Source organism: Aedes albopictus, chromosome 1 (genome assembly GCF_035046485.1).
Source record: "Aedes albopictus strain Foshan chromosome 1, AalbF5, whole genome shotgun sequence".
In the NCBI taxonomy this organism is placed as follows: domain Eukaryota; kingdom Metazoa; phylum Arthropoda; class Insecta; order Diptera; family Culicidae; genus Aedes; species Aedes albopictus.
Window position 1 is genome coordinate 247,662,714 of NC_085136.1, and position 17,991 is coordinate 247,680,704.

Consider the following 17,991-nt stretch of genomic DNA (forward strand, 5'->3'; position numbering starts at 1 on the left):
GAAGCCTTTCGGGGATTTCTCTTGGAATTCCTTGGTTGATTCCTCCTAGAATTTACTTAGGAGTTTCTCCTGGAACTTCTTCAGAGATTCCTTCTCGATATTTTTCGTTAATTCTTCCTAGAAATCCTTGGGGGATTTTTTCTCGAATTCCCTTGGAAATTCCTAGTAGAATTTTTTGGGGACTCCTGCTGGAATTGCTTAGTGGGTTATAGTTGGAATACTTTTCGAATTCGTGCTTGAGTTTTTCGGGATTTTTTTTTTTTGAATTCCTGCGGGGATTCCTCCATAAATTATTTCAAGTGTTTCTAACAGAACTCCTTCGGGGATTCCTCCTAAATTCCTTCGAGGATTCCTCTTTAAATTCATCCAGGGGTTTTTCATGGTATTCCTTCGAGGATTTTTCCTGGAATTCTTGAATATTTTTCGATGGTTCCTCCTAGAACTTTTTTGGGGCTTTCTTCTCAAACTCCTTTTCTTTCTGAAATTTCTTCGAAGATTCTTCCTGAACTTCCTTCATGAATTCCTCTTGATATACATTGCACACTGGGCCAGGAACAGAGATTAGCAAGACAAAACCTCTAGCACATTGGGGTTACGTCCTATCAAGTTGGTGTCTTCGGCAAAGTTGTTGGGTTTTATCTGCGCCTCAAATTGCGCTTCGAATTTAGTTTGTAAAACCGCCGCATAGGTGGCGCTGCGGTACTAACTTTTTTATTCTACATCCTAGAGCTTTGGCGTCTTCGGCAAAGTTGTAGAACAGGCAAAAATATGAATAGTTGTCGAAGACACTAAAACTGTAGCTCTTAAAATTACAAAGTTACATTGAATTTAATAAACGAACCACTTAAATTTTCGGTTTTATGTCAATATGTATCTTGTTTTTCAGCCTACATGTTTCCATGGCAACAGAAAACAAAAATCGCAGTAGTCGAACAGGATCGTACATTTGAAATTGTTTTTCTCTCTTGCAACAATCATGCGTTTTGAGGAATAATATATACATTTGTATTACTAGTAGAAATTCCTGTATTAGTGTATATGAATGTTATATCGCTGGCTGTTGATGTGCACCTTCCTGATTTTGCCCGAATTAAACGCATTTTCCGTAGGTGAATTCACTTCTAGTATCTTTTATGCTTTTGTTTCATGCATTTTAAAACCAAATCAGAAACAATATCAACAGCAAAACTGAAGAATTTATCAGATAAAAGTTAACAAATTATCCATTCACGGCCTTTGTGGGTTGTGAAGATAGCGGACAAAAGGTATATTAATTCACTTATATATTTATTATATTAAGTATGATTGAAGTAAGGCGCCAGCCACAAATTACGGGAGGGGGGAGTATGGCCAAGCGTTACGGCCCATACAAAAATTTTCGGGTTTTCATACAAAAAAGTGTGACGGAGGGGGATTTTAGCGTTACGTAATAAATGGATGCTGCCTAAGCAGCATTACCATGCGGAATATTGCGGGATTTTTCTAGAAAATAAAACTGTCGATGAAGTAGGTGGAATCTTAAACTGCCTATGACCGCATATTAGTCCCATATATGCTGGATTTCTTATTCATATGCGATCATCGCCAGTATATGAAAATTAAATCAATCGCCCCGATGGTGAAATGTTTTAAAATATGCTCGTCAACTCATTACGCTTGATATAATAATTAGGGTGCAAGTGTCATAAGTAATCTCACGATCCCAAATTCATCCTATTTGTAAACAAGCGATTACGGCACCGTTTGATTCTGTTCTTTTTGTTTTTTTTTGTGCTCACTTCTAACAAAAGTACAAAAATAAGAAACAAAACAAACAGCACTTCAGTCCCGTGTTCTTCGTAGGATGAGAAGGGTACGAATACTCTATTAGTGAAATAAAAAAATCTACCTCTAGCCATTCTGCTATTTTGTAATCGCACTAAAACTGTGAAGTGAATAATTCGAAAACTTTTATCTGACAAATCTTTCAGATTTTCTGTTGCAGTTGATATTGTTTCAGATTTGACGTGAAAACGGATAAAACAAAGGTAAAGTTGGGGCTCAAAAGACGCTGTCATCCATTTCACGCCAACCACAATATCTCAGCTAACTTATATCCGATCCAGTTTATTTTTTGAATTCGTTTGGGCTCAAATTAGGCTCCTCGTTAGACTTGTCTAATACTGAAAATAAACTTATTTGGATGCACGACAATCTGGAATTTGCGGTGGGCGTGAAGTGAGTGGCAGCGTCTTGTTGCGGTCCCGAATGTTTAAAAAGATTCAAGAAGCGAATTTACTAACCTACATGCGTTTTATTCAGTCAAAATCAGGAAGGTGCAGATTACGCTATATCACTCATATACACTAAAACAGGAATTTCTACTAGTAATACCTAGACAAATGTATGTATTATACCTCAAAACGCATGATTGTTGCAAGAGTGAAGTACAATTTCAAATGTACGATCTTGTTCGACTGCTGCGATTGTTGTTTTCTGTTGCCATGGCAACATGTAGGCTGAGAAACAAGATAATGACATAAAACTGAAAATTTAAGTCGTTCGTTTATAAAATTCAATGTAATTTTGTTATTTTAAGAGCTACAGTTTTAGTGTCTTCGACAACTATTCATATTTTTGCCTGTTCTACAACTTTGCCGAATACGCCAAAGCTCTAGGATGTAAAATAAAAAAGTTAGTACCGCAGCGCCACCTATGCGGCGGTTTTACGAACTAAATTCCAAGCGCAATTTGAGGCGCAGATAAAACCCAACAACTTTGCCGAAGACACCAACTTGATAGGACGTAACCCCAATGTGCTAGAGGTTTTGTCTTGCTAATCTCTGTTCCTGGCCCAGTGTGCATTGATTTGTTCTTGATCGTTGATTCATCCTGGAATTACTTCACAGTGTCCTCTCAGAATTCCTTCAGAGATTCCTCTTAAATTCAATCGGAAATTCTTCATGGAATTCCTCCAGGATTCCTGCTGAAGTTCCTTCGAGATTTCCATATCAAATTTCTTCGGTAATTTCTTTTAGAATTCCTTCGATAATTCCTCCTGGAATTTAGGAATTATTCCTTTGGGTATTCCTTCTAGAATTTCTTTGGAAATTCCTCCTGGATTTCCCATGGGGATTCGACTTGCAAGTCCTTCGGGGTTTCCTTATGAAAAACCTTTGATGATTCCGCATGGATTTTTTTCGGAGATTCCTCCCAGAGTTCCTTATATCATAGGTTCCCAAACTTTTTTGGTTGGCGACCCCCCTAGCTACTGGGCTAACTTTTCGCGACCTCCCAGAGAAAAATGTAAACTTAAAAAGATTTTGAACTTTTTCATGAAAATGAAAAAAGCTGCAATTTTACTACATCCTCACAACATGTATAATCTTAAACAATGACTAAATGTACTTCAGAGTTAATATAAATCATCTAATATTATAAAATAAAAACAAAAATCCATACTTATACCAATATCAATAAAGTGATACTGTCTCTCGCGACCCCCTTTCTGAAGGCCGGCTACCCCCCTGGGGGGTCGCGACCCACAGTTTGGGAAACTATGCCTTATATGGTTCCCCCTGGGATTCCTGCGGGGATTTTTCCTAAAATTTCTTCGAAGATTCCTCCTGAAATTTCTTCAGAGATTCTTCCTATAATTCTTTCAGTGGTTCTTTCTGGACTTCCTTCGAAGATTCCTCCTTAAATTTCTTCGAGGATTCCTCCTGATATTTCGTCGGGGATCCCTTCTGGGATTCCTTCGGGATTCCTCTTCAAATTTATTACGAGATTCCTCCTGGAATTCATTCTGGGATTTCTCCTGATATTCCGTCGGAGATTCCTTCTGGAATTCGCTCTTGCAGTTCCTGCTGTAATTCCTCTTCGAGTTTCTTCAGAGATTCCTCCTGGAATTTCTTCGGTAATCCCTCACGGAATTCCTTCGGGAATTCCTCTTACAATTCCTTCAGGGATTCTTCATAGAATTCCTTCAGGGATTCCTGTTAGAATTCCTTTGAAGATTCCTCGTGGAAATCTTTCGGCAATACCTCCAAGAACTCTCTCAGGAATTTCTCCTGTTATTACTTTAGAGATTCCTCCAGGAATTCCTTAGGGGATTCATACTGTAATCCCCTTTTGATTTCTGCATGAATGCATTTGGGGAATACTCTTGGAATTCTTTTGGGAATTCTTCATGAATTTCCTTCTGAAATTCTACGAAAATTCCAATCGGGGATTTCTTCAGACATTTCTGCAAGGATCTCTCTAAGGGAGATTCTTGTATCACCTGCAGAGATTAGTCCATAATTTTCTTGGACGCTCCTCCTAGAATTCCTTCTGTGATTGCTCCATGAAATCATACGGGGATTCCTTGGTGTAAATAGTGCGACCTGATTAACAAATTTGATAACTTTTAAAGGCTCTTAGAAAACAAAACATAAACTGTATTAAAATCGATATTTTATTGCCCTAAATTTACAATGGAGTAATACCACTAAGGATACGGGTAATGTTACAATAGGTCTAATCTCTGGTCGAAGTGACGGACCCGACCGAACAGAAATAATAAAAAGGTATTCATTCAAATAGTTTTTATATTGGATGAGAAAGCACAGACTACAAATTATAGAACGTAATGACAACTATTCTTTGCTTTGCCAATGTTGACATTATGGTCAAATTTTGGCCACGCCGATTCACGCCGCCGCCGCCGCCGCCGCCAAAAGCTGCCACTGGCGTGACGCCGATGACGCCGCCGCCGCCGGCCAAAAATGGCCCTTACGCCGCCGCCGAGCAAAATATAGTAAGCGCACAGGTCTACGGTGAGAACGCCAGCGTGAATCCGTTGAGCAATGTCTTCTGGACAGAGGTGTATTGTTTTCTACCGAGCATTCTCCAGAGATGCTATTGAAGATCAATGAGAGTATATTACAGGTGAGGAGTAAGGAGAGAAAAATGTAAACACAAATAGTGACGTCACTATTTGACAGGCGTTCTTATGGGAGATCGCTTTGTTTGTAGTAGTGACATGTTTTGCACCAGACACGGATATCACGCACACGAAGTATATTCTTCCTTTATTAGACTCTCATTGATTGAAGATCATCGAGGGGCTCTTTTGCGTCATGATTCGAGTCCAAGTATTTCTTTCGTAAGACCGCTGGAGACTTACGTAATGTCATGTGTGACGAGGTGACGAGGTGTTAAGGTTGGAGTTCTCAGTTAACAAAGTCATTCTCGGTTCCGCTGACGATATTACACTGGAGGTGAAGTGATAGAAGAGGTGGAACTGACTGCTGCCAACTCGATCACTGTTGGCAACCTTTTAAGTACTAGCTGTTAGACCCTCTTGGAAGAATTATCTTGAAGATGGTTCCGGAGAGACGTAGGACTTGGCGGCCATGAGAACGGTTTAGTAGGTCGTCGATATAGTTCCGCCTGCTTCGTTGTCTGTAAGAGATGGTTACCAATGCTCATGTTCTATGCGCAATAGGAGGCAATCAGTGGAGTACTAGATTGAAAGTAGTGAGCTGGATGTTTGTATGGTGAGATGATCAGTTCTCCGTTTCTGCAATGAAATGGTGCAAACAGCGTGGGTTATATGATTCCTTGCCTAATTTGATGCTGTTTGAGCAAAAGTTTGGGTAACTGTGTCCTTTTTATTTTCTTTCTATTGCAAACAAAACTTGTCAATGATATACCGTTGCCGATTTCTGACTTACATTGAATTAACAGATTTCGTTTTCTTCTTCATCTTCTTCAAACTGTTCCTCCTGTTGACCCTTTTTCGCGTCAACAACTTTTCTCGAACGCAAAATCGTTGAATATTTAATAAACGACAACGGAAATCATAACAATACACATCTGAAGGCTAGGATTTGCTCCATGTTCTCCCCTGTCCTTCCGCACCCTCTACTTGATTCTGTATATTCGCTTACATGCGATAACGGTGATGATGACGCTCCATCATCTCTTCAATCCTGCAGTGTCCGATGAAGCAGTTTGTCGTCCTTCCATTGCATTGCGTTACAGCAGCGATCCGTTCAGAACGAAATACGCCACTACTGGGGTGAAATGCCCCAATGCGAATTACAACATTATTCACTAAAACGTTGTAATTTATACTGCTTCTTATGAGTCGTTCAAGATGTGTTATATACTAACTAGTGTATCACTGCATGGTTTTCTTTACTTTTCTCGATCCGCTTAATGATAGTTGTTGCTTTTAAAATGTTAAGCTTTCAAATTGTGGCCATTTAAAATGGTTAGCAAACTCTTAGTGCAATTTCGATTGTTCTGTTCAATCATGGAGTAACAACTAAATACGGCGTGTACGGTAAACTATTCCTCTGCTTAGGCAAGAAAGTCGCGAAAGATTTAATTTTCATGAAGTTTGCATTTTATCCCGCCCCCTCCTCCATACGCAAAACGCATATCGCTGCTCAACTGAACCGATTCATTATGTCGCTGACTGCTACTCTGTACTTGCCTAAACCCACAATCCATCCCCCCCCACCATAACGGCCTAGCCAGGACCATCGGCTTTTGTTTCTACCGGCTCACAGTAGGTACAATAACTGTTTGACGACTGCCGTATTCATTCGCATCTTGAAATCCTTTTTTTCACTGTTCTCGTACGCGCATTGTTGGTTGATGTCCTTCTCATCCCTTTCGAACCCAGGCCAAACCAAAACACCCCCGGAACGTATCCAGTAGTCCTCGGCCATTGTTTTTAGACCCATTTTTTTTTGTTTGCGCGTGTGTGTGCGTTTGTTATTTAATTTTTCAGCTTTTGTTTCGGTCGCTTTGTCATGGGCTGTTACTGTCACAAAAGAAAAGGGCGCTACCATCGCAGGGACGGTTTTGTCGTTTGTTAGGCCGAATGAGCCACTTGGTGATTTTGTCATTTGCAGACGCACGTTGACGCCACCACCGTCCGGTTCTGGCTTTCGAAGTGATGGAGCACGCAATTGCATTTTTTCACTTAAAGTTGGACTTATTGTTTCAAGTTAGTGTGGTCGGCATGATCCCGGTACATTGATACCTTTATCGGCTTCAATTCTCGATGTCCGTGACTCACCTTAGCCTTAGCAACCAATAATTGTTTATAGCCGTTCGTTAAATAAATCATTTCAGTGTAATACGTTCATCCGAACAGACTGTTTTTTATTATCAAGACAAAAGGTTATGGGTCCAGTCCTAGGTCCAGTCCGTAACAATCCGTAACCATAAAGAAGTAGAAGAGTCATGATGAATTCGAATGGAGGACGGCAGAATTGGAAGTTGAACTGAAGCAGGAAGCATTAGTGTTACGACGGGATCTATTGCCATGCCAGCCATCGAGAAGCAGAAGGGGCGTGAAAATTATTCGAACTGGGCCTTCGCGATGCAGATGATACTGATCTGTGAAGGCAGCTGAAGTGCCGTGGAACCTGCTAAAGGAGAAATCGTCGCAGCCGATCTCAAGATGCGGAGCGCTGGCGATAATTTGCCTCATCTTGGAAAGCTATAGCCACAGAGAACAGACATCCAAGTCCAGTTCCGAGACTGTGTAAGGAATTTAACGGCTATTTGAAATCGGCAACACAAGTGGCAATAGCGTGGCGCTGCAATCGGTTAATTTCCCATACTAATTTATTTCACCACTTGAAATGTTTCAATTCACCACTGACTGTGGCAATATGGTGTTGGTGGCGTTAGTGTTGTCATCGTGTGTTGGTTTGCAACCTTACTTAAGTAAAGATTCAAATCCTTACACAACTTTCCGAATGAAATCTGTTCTAGCCTGGATGTCTGTTCTCTGTGCTATAGCTATAGCCTGGTTCAGGATGCGACCGACCTTGACCCGGAAGATTGGACTCCCGCGCAAACTCACTACGATCAGGCTCGTGAACTGTTCAAGCGTTGAAGTCTCTGTGAACGAGATGATGAGTACCAGTCACAAGCTATCGACGATTGGGTTCAGAGTGGATGACTCCTGACTGGTGGCGCTATTACTGATGAGACTCCCAGAATATTATGAGCCCATGGTCATGAGCTTGGGGGCTTCTGGAGCTAAACTAACGTCGGATGCGGTCAAAGCGAAGATCCTACAAGATGTCAAGATGAAAAGAGGTCCGAAGGCATGTAGCGATGACGGGGTTCTCTTACACTCGCGGGATGGAGTGAACCATGGAGTAAAGCACGTAACTGGGTAAGTCGAAGGCAGAGAAGGCGTGTTTCAACTGCGTAGTAGGAACATCCAACAACGGCAGCATGCAAGCTGTAGCATGAGGTATCGTTGGCCTGCGGAGTGTTGAAAATCCCAGACTTAGCAACGAACCTGCTATCGGTGAGTACCATGTGCAAACGAGGCCACACCGTTGTTTTCTCGAGTTACCTGAACGAGGCGAGTTTGAAGCAACTGAGGAAGTCTTCCGAAGGTGTCGAGTTCCCAATCGAGCGTTTGGCGGATCGCGTGACGTGTTTTTAAGGCAAGCCCGTCTACTATCTCAGTCGAGTGAAACCAGGGCATGTGAAGTGCTGTAGTTGGTGCACTCAGACCTGTGCGGACCGATAGAGGTGCCGTCGATGGGTGGTCAAATCTTTTCAAGTGAAGGTGGAGTGTCAAACCGGTAAGAAAATCAAGATTCTTCGAACCGACAATGGGCTTGAATACGTCAAAGAAGAGTACCTCAAGGCTTCGGAGAAAGATGGAGGAAATTATACCGCGGTAAGGATGAATCGCACCCTGGTGGAGAAAGCTCGATGTCTATTGAATGAAGCATATTTGAAGAATGATTTTTGGGCAGAAGCGGTGTCGACGGCGCGTACCTGGCGAACCGTTCTCCAACCATGTCCATTGAAGGAAAATCCCCAGATGAAATGTGGACGGGAAGGAAACCAAACTTGAAGCATTTGAGGATTTTCGGATCGAATGTGATGGTCCATGTCCCGAAGGAAGCGTAGGAAGTTTGATTCGAAGGCTGTCAAAGGTATATTTGTTTAATACTGTGAAGATACCAAGGGCTACCGTGATCTGGACCGCAAGTGTTTCCTGATAAGCGGAGACGTTGATGTGATCAACGAAGATGTTGGCGATAGCACAGCCGCGTGCGTTCTGGGAACTGCTCAAGTCGAATTCATGGAGCTGTTCACAGAAGAAATTGTAATGCCAAGAGACTGTCCTGACCCTGACGAGATCGCAACCAACTCCTACGATGAAGAAGAAGCCAGAAACAACACATTGGAGACGTCCAGTAATGATTTCGAAGATGCTTGCAGCAACGCGTTCCCACCGCAACTAAGAAGACCAAAGAATGAGGAGCAGCGGTCGGGAGCGTACTTGTCCAGGCAAGTATAGTGATTACATTAGTTACGAATCCTTTGGTGGCGATGTTCTTTCCTCCCAGCAATCTCTTCCATCGATGGTCGGTGGTGCTATGGAGGACAACCCCCAAACCTATGCACTAAGGGGATTCAGGTGGTCAAAAATTGAAAATTGACATTATTCAATTGGTGATTCAGGTTCAGTAGTTGAAAGTAGATCACTTGGACCAGTAAACTCTAGAATATTAGTTTGCTAATCCCTATACTTATCAAGATATTGGCAGCAGAATGAGACCATTGCCAATTTTTGGTAAAATTAATGATATGTTCAACTTCGCATATCTTCGGCTTAAATAAAACATGTTAAACTTTTAAAGCAATTTTTAAAAGCTTGCTAAGAAACCTTCCGAATGACGTATCAGACGTAGAAATTGTTGATTTTAAAACTACTAAATGATGCCACATTAAAAAATCAAATTTTTCCCATACAAACCGTTTCATACAAAAAAAGTTTCGGTGGAGCGGACCTGGTGTGATGGTTAAAGCACGTGACTATCACGCCGAGGACCTGGGATTGAATTCCACTCCCGACAAACTCACAAAATGTGAGTTCTTCCTTCGGAAGGGAAGTAAAGCGTGGGTCCCGAGATGAACTAGCCTAGTGCTAAAAATCTCGTTAATACAGATACAGTTTCGCTGAGTTTTGCTTCGGGAGTACCTCTATGTCGTTGTTTAGGATCCCTGGGAGACATTGAAATCAAATTTGGCTGCTACTAGCTGCTATTCTGCAATTCCAATCAAGTTGTCGGTGATGATGTTGCTATATAAAATCATCATATTGGCCATTAAATACCTCTAAGGAAGCATTTGGTCGGCATGGCCGCTTTTCTCGGTAAATCAATCATAGTGCAGTCTAAATCTGATCTTGGATCTCTTAGCGAAGTGTGTTTTTACGAATTGGAATCCATTTTGTAAATAGGAAAAGAAATCCTTAAACGCCTAAAAGTATAGGAGCAAGACATAATAAAATTGACGCGAACATGTTTTTGGCCAGTTGTTTGTGTGGCGCCGCCCCATAGTGCTATGACGAGGTCATGCGGCGACCTGATCGGGACCTGTGGATCCAAGCGATGAATGGAGACATCGCTTTGTTGGGCAAGAATCGAACATGGACGTTTACCGATCTTCCCGAAGGACGTAAGGCAATTCGTAACGAGTGGGTATTCACGATCAAGTGAGGTTCCGATGGAAGCATACAGCGGTACAAGGCAAGACTGGTGATCAAAGGCTGCTCGCAGAAACCCGGCGTAAACTACGAAGAGGTGTAGCTTCCGGTGGTATGATGCACGACGATTCGTTATCTCATGACGTTGGCGGTAAAGTTTGACCATGGTGTGGACCAGATGGACGTGGTAACTGCCTTCCTACAGAGCGAACTTGGCGATGAGAAATTGTATATGGTTCAACCGGAAGGATTCGATCATTCGAATGGGAAGGTGTGCAGGTTCCGTAGAAGATTACAATGATACAGCGATGCCGATTGGGGAGGAGACCCTGATGATCCACGATTCACGTCTGGCTATCTGTTTACCATGCAGGGGGCGGTGATATCCTGGAACGTCGTCAAGAAGCAGCCAACAGTAGCTATTTTGTCGTGCAAGGCGGAATATATGTCGCTCTCGCGTGCAATTCAAGAAGCTATGTGCTGGAGGAACCTGCGGTCGGAGTTCATGGAAGTTGAAGCGATGCCCATCCACTGCGATAATCAGTACGCAATCAGCATAGCAAGGAATGGATCCTATAGTCCTAGGACGAAAAACGTGAGCATTCGTTACCATTTTGTTTATAAGTGCCTTGAACAGAACAACCCGAAGCTAGAGTACATCCCAACGATGAACCCGCCTGGGGACGGATTTAAATACAGAAACGAAGACCATTCAGAGACAAGCTAAACTACGCCAATTTGTACGAATCACGGATTAGGAAGGGAGTATTGAGTTTTATAACTCATTTCACTGTAATACGTTCAACCGAGCAGACCGTTTTTCATAATCAAGACAAAAGTTTCAACGATTGTTGATGTCAGGAAGTGAAAACTCTGCTCAAAACGAGCTAGTATCAAGGATTTCTCTGGTATTTTTCCTGGGTTTTCTTCCAGGATTTTCTCCAGGGGAGTTCCTCCCAGGATATCTCCGCAGCATGTCTTCATTGATTTCTCCAAGGTTTCCTTTAGAGATGCCTCTTAAGATTCAATCAGGAATACTTAAAAAGATTCTTTCTGGGATACCTTTATGGATTTCTTTCGGAATCCATTCTGGAATCCCTTCACTGATTGGTCCTTCGAGCCGGATCGAAGGCAATTCCAATCGAAAAGTGTCTTTCCGCGGTAGTGCAATAAAGAATTCAAACTGACCAGAACGTGCGCGCAGGTCATTGTTGGTGGCTGCCATTCAATTTGGCACTTTTTTTCGATTGCCCTTTGTGCGGATATACGGTGCGAGTGCGCTGGGAGGTAAACCTCGGTGGTTAGTGTGGAGAAAAAACAATTTCAATCAGCGCATCTTGTGTGACTGTTTCGCGCGTGGGGATAGTACCAAGGCGGGTACTATTCGGCAGCCGTATACGGAGAGAGAGAGTAGTACAGTGACTTGGTACCATATTCGTACAGTGCAATTCAATCCGCAAATACGTTTTGCGACGGTACTTTGGGTGAACGGTGATACATTTCCGTTCTAGTGCTTTGATCGCGGGTGAAAGAAAGCAAACTTTCGAAGTACTTTCTACCGTCGCAAACGTTTCGCGATTTATTAGCGTGAAGAAGAATTTCGCGCTTGAGAGTGCACTAAGACGAGTGTTACTCTGTGGTGAAGAAGAAGATCGGACTTTGTCCTGGCCATTTGTGTGAACTGTTCGTGGCCATTGTGGAAGGTGATTGCTCCTGTTTCATCGTCATCGCCATCTTCAGCGCTTGCTAGCGTGAATTGGAAACGTGACTCGGCGCCATCAACCTGGTGCCATTGGATCCATTTGGCGCAAATCCATCGAGCCTTTTTATAGCATCCGCCCCAAGGATCGCTCCCGGTGAGTCCATTCCAATTACATGCATGTGGCTAGCAGTAGCCATGGTTAGAACATAAGAAAGTGGGTAGCTTTTCTATTTGCTATTGTGGCTTGGTGGTAAGACGGCCGCGAATCGAGTGGGAAGCCGTTCGCGCCCTCGATTTGCGATACCGCGTAGAAGTGAGTTCGTTCGCGACGGGAAGAAGAGATCGATTCGATTGATAACGATCCACTTCCGTCGAATTTTAACGTCGCGAAAGTGTTTGACACCGCGACGGGAAGGAGCAAATCGTTCGATTGTGTTCAACCCTCGCCGGTTCAGTCTCGCGTGGAAACGGTCAGTTGCGCGCCGGGAAGGATTTGTCGTTCGATTTCAACTACCGTTTCCGTTCGTTTCGTTCGCGATGCCCAGCAAAGAGAAGCTATTGGCTGACAGCCTATCGCATCGCAAGTGCCTGATCAAATTGCTACGACAACCGGAAGTACCTTAAGAAGCAGCTCTTCAGGGCTCTCTACAATCTGCCAGCAGTCAAGCAGGAGTGTGCAACGCGCATCCACGGCTTGGTCGACGATTATCAACGTCATGTTCGCGCCCTATCGAAGCTGGGCGAACCCGTGGACCATTGGGACTTGCCACTCATCCAACTGCTCTCCTACAAGCTGGATCAAGCGACACTTCGGGTCTGGGAGGAGAAAACCAGCCAAAAGGACGATGTGAAGTACGATGAACTGGTCGAATTTCTATACCAACGGGTACGGATTCTCCAGTCCGTAGGACCAGAAAGTCATCACTCTACCTCGTCGAAGGTGGCCGGCAATCCGCAGAAGAGCTTCAAGCAGAAAGTGTCAGTCAACGCCGCAACAGCATCCCCTCCAAGCTATTCGTGTCCACTTTCCTGTTCGGACAGTCATTCGTTGCGAACGTGTCCAGTATTCCTTGGGAAAGGTATCAGCCAGAAGCCAGGTGTTTCCCAGAAGCGGCTGTGTTGGAACTGTCTCAGTTTCGGCCACCAATCCAAGAAGTGTGGTTCCAAATTCAGCTGTCGCACGTGTCGTGAGAAGCACCACTCGCTTCTGCCCGATCCCGCTCCAGTGCAAGTATCCGCTACTCCAGCCATCCAAACAAGCTCAGCCGAGCCAACCGTGTCATCGAAGCCCGCTCCATTGGTTCAACAACCGCGTCCATCCACTTCCCAATCTGTGGATGCTTCGGGTTCCCGTCAAGTCAGCATGGCAGTCCAAACTGCATGCACCATGACGTTGCTGGAAACGGTTATTCTCAACATCGTCGATGATCACGGCAACACGCACAAGGCTCGAGCTCTCCTCGATTCGGCATCGATGTCGAATTTCATTTCGAAACCGCTGGCGAAACATCTCTATAGTCACCGGTCTACAGTGGATGTGTCTGTCTCATGCATCGGATCATCCACGCAGAAGATCAGTAGTGCCATTACTGCCACCATCGAGTCGGGAGATCGAACGATCTCGATGAAACTGCAGTTTTTGGTACTGAAGCAGCCGTCGTCGGATCTACCAACAATGCCGATTGACATCTCGGCATGGAAGTTGCCCAACGTGCAGCTAGCAGATCCGCAGTTCAGTGTTCCTGGAAGTGTTGACCTCGTCATTGGTAGTGAAACCTACTGGGAACTCCACACGGGACGAAAGATTTCTCTTGGTGAAGGTCTTCCGTGGGTAGTCGAAACTCCATTTGGTTGGGCGGTCACTGGTCCCGCCTCGCGCTCGGCTACCTGCATTCCACGGTTCTGCTATCTTTCTACCGCTGATGATCGACTAGAAGCCGCTCTACGCAAGTTCTGGGACATGGAAACAATTCCATCGGGTCCAGTTCGATCGTCCGAAGAGAATCACTGTGAAGAGCTGTACGCTGCAACGACGACGCGCGATGCGACAGGAAGGTACATCGTTCGCCTCCCGAGGACCGAAGATCCTGAAAAGGTTCTGGGAGAATCCAGATCAATCGCCGATCGACGCTTTTTGAGCCTGGAACGCCGTCTTGGAAGAGATCCTGCAACCAAGGACTCATACGATCGGTTCATGGACGAATATTTGCACCTTGGCCACATGAAGAAGGTGTCAGAGCCTGATGATCGTATCCCACACTGCTACATTCCCCACCACGTCGTATTCAAGGAATCGAGCACGACCACGAAGGTCAGGGTAGTCTTCGACGCGTCATGCAAGACCTCGCCCGGCTACTCCTTGAACGACTCGCTCCTGGTTGGACCGGTTGTCCAGCAGGACCTCTACTCTATCTATTTGAGGTTCCGGACGCGAATCATCGCTGTCGTAGCAGATGTGGAGAAGATGTACTGGCAAGTGTTGCACCATCCCGAGGATCTATCATTCCTCCGAATTCGCCATCGCACCAGTTCGTCCGATCCCATCGAGACGTACGAACTTCAAACCGTCACATACGGTACCGCAAGCGCACCGTATCTTGCAACGAAAACACTTCAGCAGATTGCCAAGGATCAAGCGGAACTGTATCCCGCTGCCGTCGAACCAGTCGTCGATGATTTCTACGTCGACGATTTTCTGTCTGGCGCTGTAATCTGCTGTAGTTCTACGACAGCAAGTCACCGCTATGCTTGGTTCCACCGGATTCACCTTGAAGAAATGGGCGTCGAACGCTCAGGAAGTGCTGCAAGATGTTCCGCCGAAGATCTGGCCATTCAACCGCTTCACGACGTGCAGGATGAGCAGGCAATCTCCACGCTCGGTCTGATGTGGGATCCGAAGGCCGACAACCTTAGATTCAAGGTAGATCTACCACTCCCCGCTGCCATCCTAACCAAGCGCAAAGTGATGTCGTACATGGCTCAGATCTTCGACCCTTTGGGCCTGTTAGGTCCAGTTATCGCGAAGGCGAAGCTTTTCATGCAGCGTCTGTGGGCGCTGAAGCAGGACAGTGTCTCCTGCGAGTGGGATTCTCCGTTGCCCGACAAACTTCAGCAGGAGTGGAAGCTGTTCCACACTACGCTATCCATCCTCTCCGAAGTTCGAGTTCCTCGTCTGGTTGTTTCTCCCGACAGTGACAGTATTCAGCTCCATTTTTTCGCCGATGCATCCTCCGTTGCGTATGGAGCCTGTTGTTTTGTTCGCACGGAGTCGGCGAACGGCATTCAAGTTCGCCTTCTGACGTCGAAGTCAAAGGTTGCTCCGCTGTCTACACACCACACTATCGCCAGACTAGAACTTTGTGCCGCACTTTTGGCAACGTAGCTCTGCAAGAAGGTCGAAGCATCACTTAAGATCACCCCTCCCGCCTATTTCTGGTCAGATTCCAGTTCCGTGCTGCAGTGGCTGCGCGCTTCTCCAACTCGCTGGAAGACATTCGTCGCGAATCGGGTGTCTAAAATCCAGAACACCACGTGCATCGATCACTGGAGGCACATCGCTGGCTCCGAGAATCCTGCAGACGACATTTCTCGCGGACTCAACCCAGCAGACATCCTCAACTCGTCTCGCTGGTGGCAAGGGCCGTCCTGGCTCACCCTGGCGCCGGAATGCTGGCCCAAGACCATCATCGATGAAGCAAACTCTCCCGCAGCATCCGAGGAAGGACGCAAACCTCCAGTCGTGGCGATGACAGCCGCGCAAACTACTTTCTGTGGAGATTTGTTCTCCCGTTATTCCCGCTACGATAACCTACGCCGAGTAGTAGCAGTCTGCAGTCGCTATCTGCACTGCTTGAAGGAGCGCGCACAGCTGCGCCGTTCCGGGTCGCACACCGCTACGCTAAGCGTTGGCAACCGATCGAAACCTCCACCTATTCCACCTCTCACCATCGCCGAGCTCCAACACGCTGAACACCTTCTCTGCCGCTTGGCACAGCACGAAACATTCGCTGAGGAGTTCTCGGATCTAGCAAACGGTGATCGTGTCGCCAAGTCATCAGCACTCAAGTGGCTGAAGCCCTTCATCGACGAAGACGGTACCCTCCGCGTTGGTGGTCGCCTGCGCAATGCCGCACTATCCATCGCAAACAAACACCCGATCGTTCTGTCCACCAAACATCCGCTGTCTGCTCTGCTGGCTAGCAGTTTACACGTAAGTCTACTGCACGCAGGTCCACAACTCCTGCTAGCCACTCTACGCCAGAAGTTCTGGTTCCTTGGCGGCAGAAATCTTGTAAAGTCCGTCTTCCACCAATGCCACACTTGTTTCCGCTCCAAGCCCACTCTAGTCCAGCAGAGCACAGCCGATCTGCCGGTCTCGCGAGTTTCGCCGACGCGTCCGTTTTCCGTGTGCGGGGTCGACTACTGTGGACCGTTCTACGTGAAGTCAGCAGTTCGAAACCGTGGTCCTACCAAGGTCTACGTGGCCATTTTCGTCTGCTTTTCGACCAAGGCAGTCCACATCGAGCTAGTTAGCGACTTGTCAACTCCTGCGTTTCTAGCTGCACTCCGTCGTCTCGTCGCCCGCCGTGGAAGGATAGTCGAACTCCATTCCGACAACGCCACTACCTTCAAGGGTGCGTCGCATGCACTCAACAGAGTCTACCGCATGCTGAAGGTAGAAGTCGCTGATCGTCAGCAAACTTTCGACTGGTGCTCTGGGAACGAAATCACCTGGAAATTCATTCCACCTAGAGCGCCACACTTTGGCGGCCTCTGGGAGGCCGCGGTCAAGTTGGCGAAAACCCACCTGCTGAAGGTCGTCGGCAACATCAACCTCGCCTACGAGGATTTTTTAACCTTGTTGGCGCAAGTCGAGATGCGCCTCAATTCTCGCCCTCTGACGCCGATACCAGAGGACCCCGGCGATCTAGACGTCCTAACGCCAGGACACTTCCTCGTCGGAAGTAATATGCAAGCGGTTCCCGAATCAAACTGGAAAGAGACCGCCAACAATCGTCTGGACCACTGGGAGTTAACCCAGAAACATCTGCAGCAGATCTGGTCCCGCTGGTACCCAGAGTACCTGCAACAGCTGCAATCTCGCGCAACGAAAGGTTGCAACCCGCCTGTCACCATCGAGGTCGGCGCTATCGTCATCATCAAGGAGGACAACGTTCCGCCAGCAAACTGGCCGCTGGGGAAAATCATCCGGCTCCACCCCGGAAAGGACGGTGTCATGTCGTTCGTGTGGTGACCCTCAGGGCAGCAACGGCCAACGAAGTGGTGCGACCCGTCGCACGAATCGCTCTGCTTCCGTCTTCAAGAGCAATATAAATAACAGAAACCAGGTAGAGCAACCCCTAGTGGGAGAACTTGCTCGATGCGCACCTGTGTTTCTGGAAAGGTAATTGCAGGTCCAATAATCTACATTTCACTCGTAAGATCTACCTGGTCTTTTTTTTGTTCCCGGTCGACAATGATGAATTCCCACCGCTCGGCTGCATCCGAGGATCGGCCCATATATCACGGATTCCCTGGATTACGTGCCAGCGTAGTGGCACCCACCGGCAACGTGAACTGCCCATTCGTACATCGCAGGATGCACAAACTGCATTAGTTGTAAATAGTTTTTTTTTTAATTTGTTGAAACATTCTGTTTCAAGGTGGCCGGAATGTTGGAGATAACCACCAAGCTGTATATATTAGAATAATCAATTGACCAATCAACCCTTCCATTCCTCGTCTCATTAATTAATCATCGAGAGCGAGAGAATGAGTGACC

The 17,991-nt window shown here is 45.9% G+C and overlaps 1 protein-coding gene across 1 annotated transcript in view; it reads left to right on the top strand.

The window, feature by feature from the left end:
- LOC134291456 (uncharacterized) overlaps window positions 1-17,463 on the top strand; it is a 39,173-nt gene extending 21,710 nt beyond the window's left edge. Inside the window, exons 2-4 of the mRNA XM_062859215.1 lie at window positions 8,973-9,310; window positions 12,826-15,522; window positions 15,592-17,463. Coding sequence (XP_062715199.1) covers window positions 8,973-9,310; window positions 12,826-15,522; window positions 15,592-17,463 — 4,907 coding nt within the window. The remainder of the gene's footprint in view (window positions 1-8,972; window positions 9,311-12,825; window positions 15,523-15,591) is intronic.
- The last annotated feature ends 528 nt before the right edge of the window (window positions 17,464-17,991 follow it).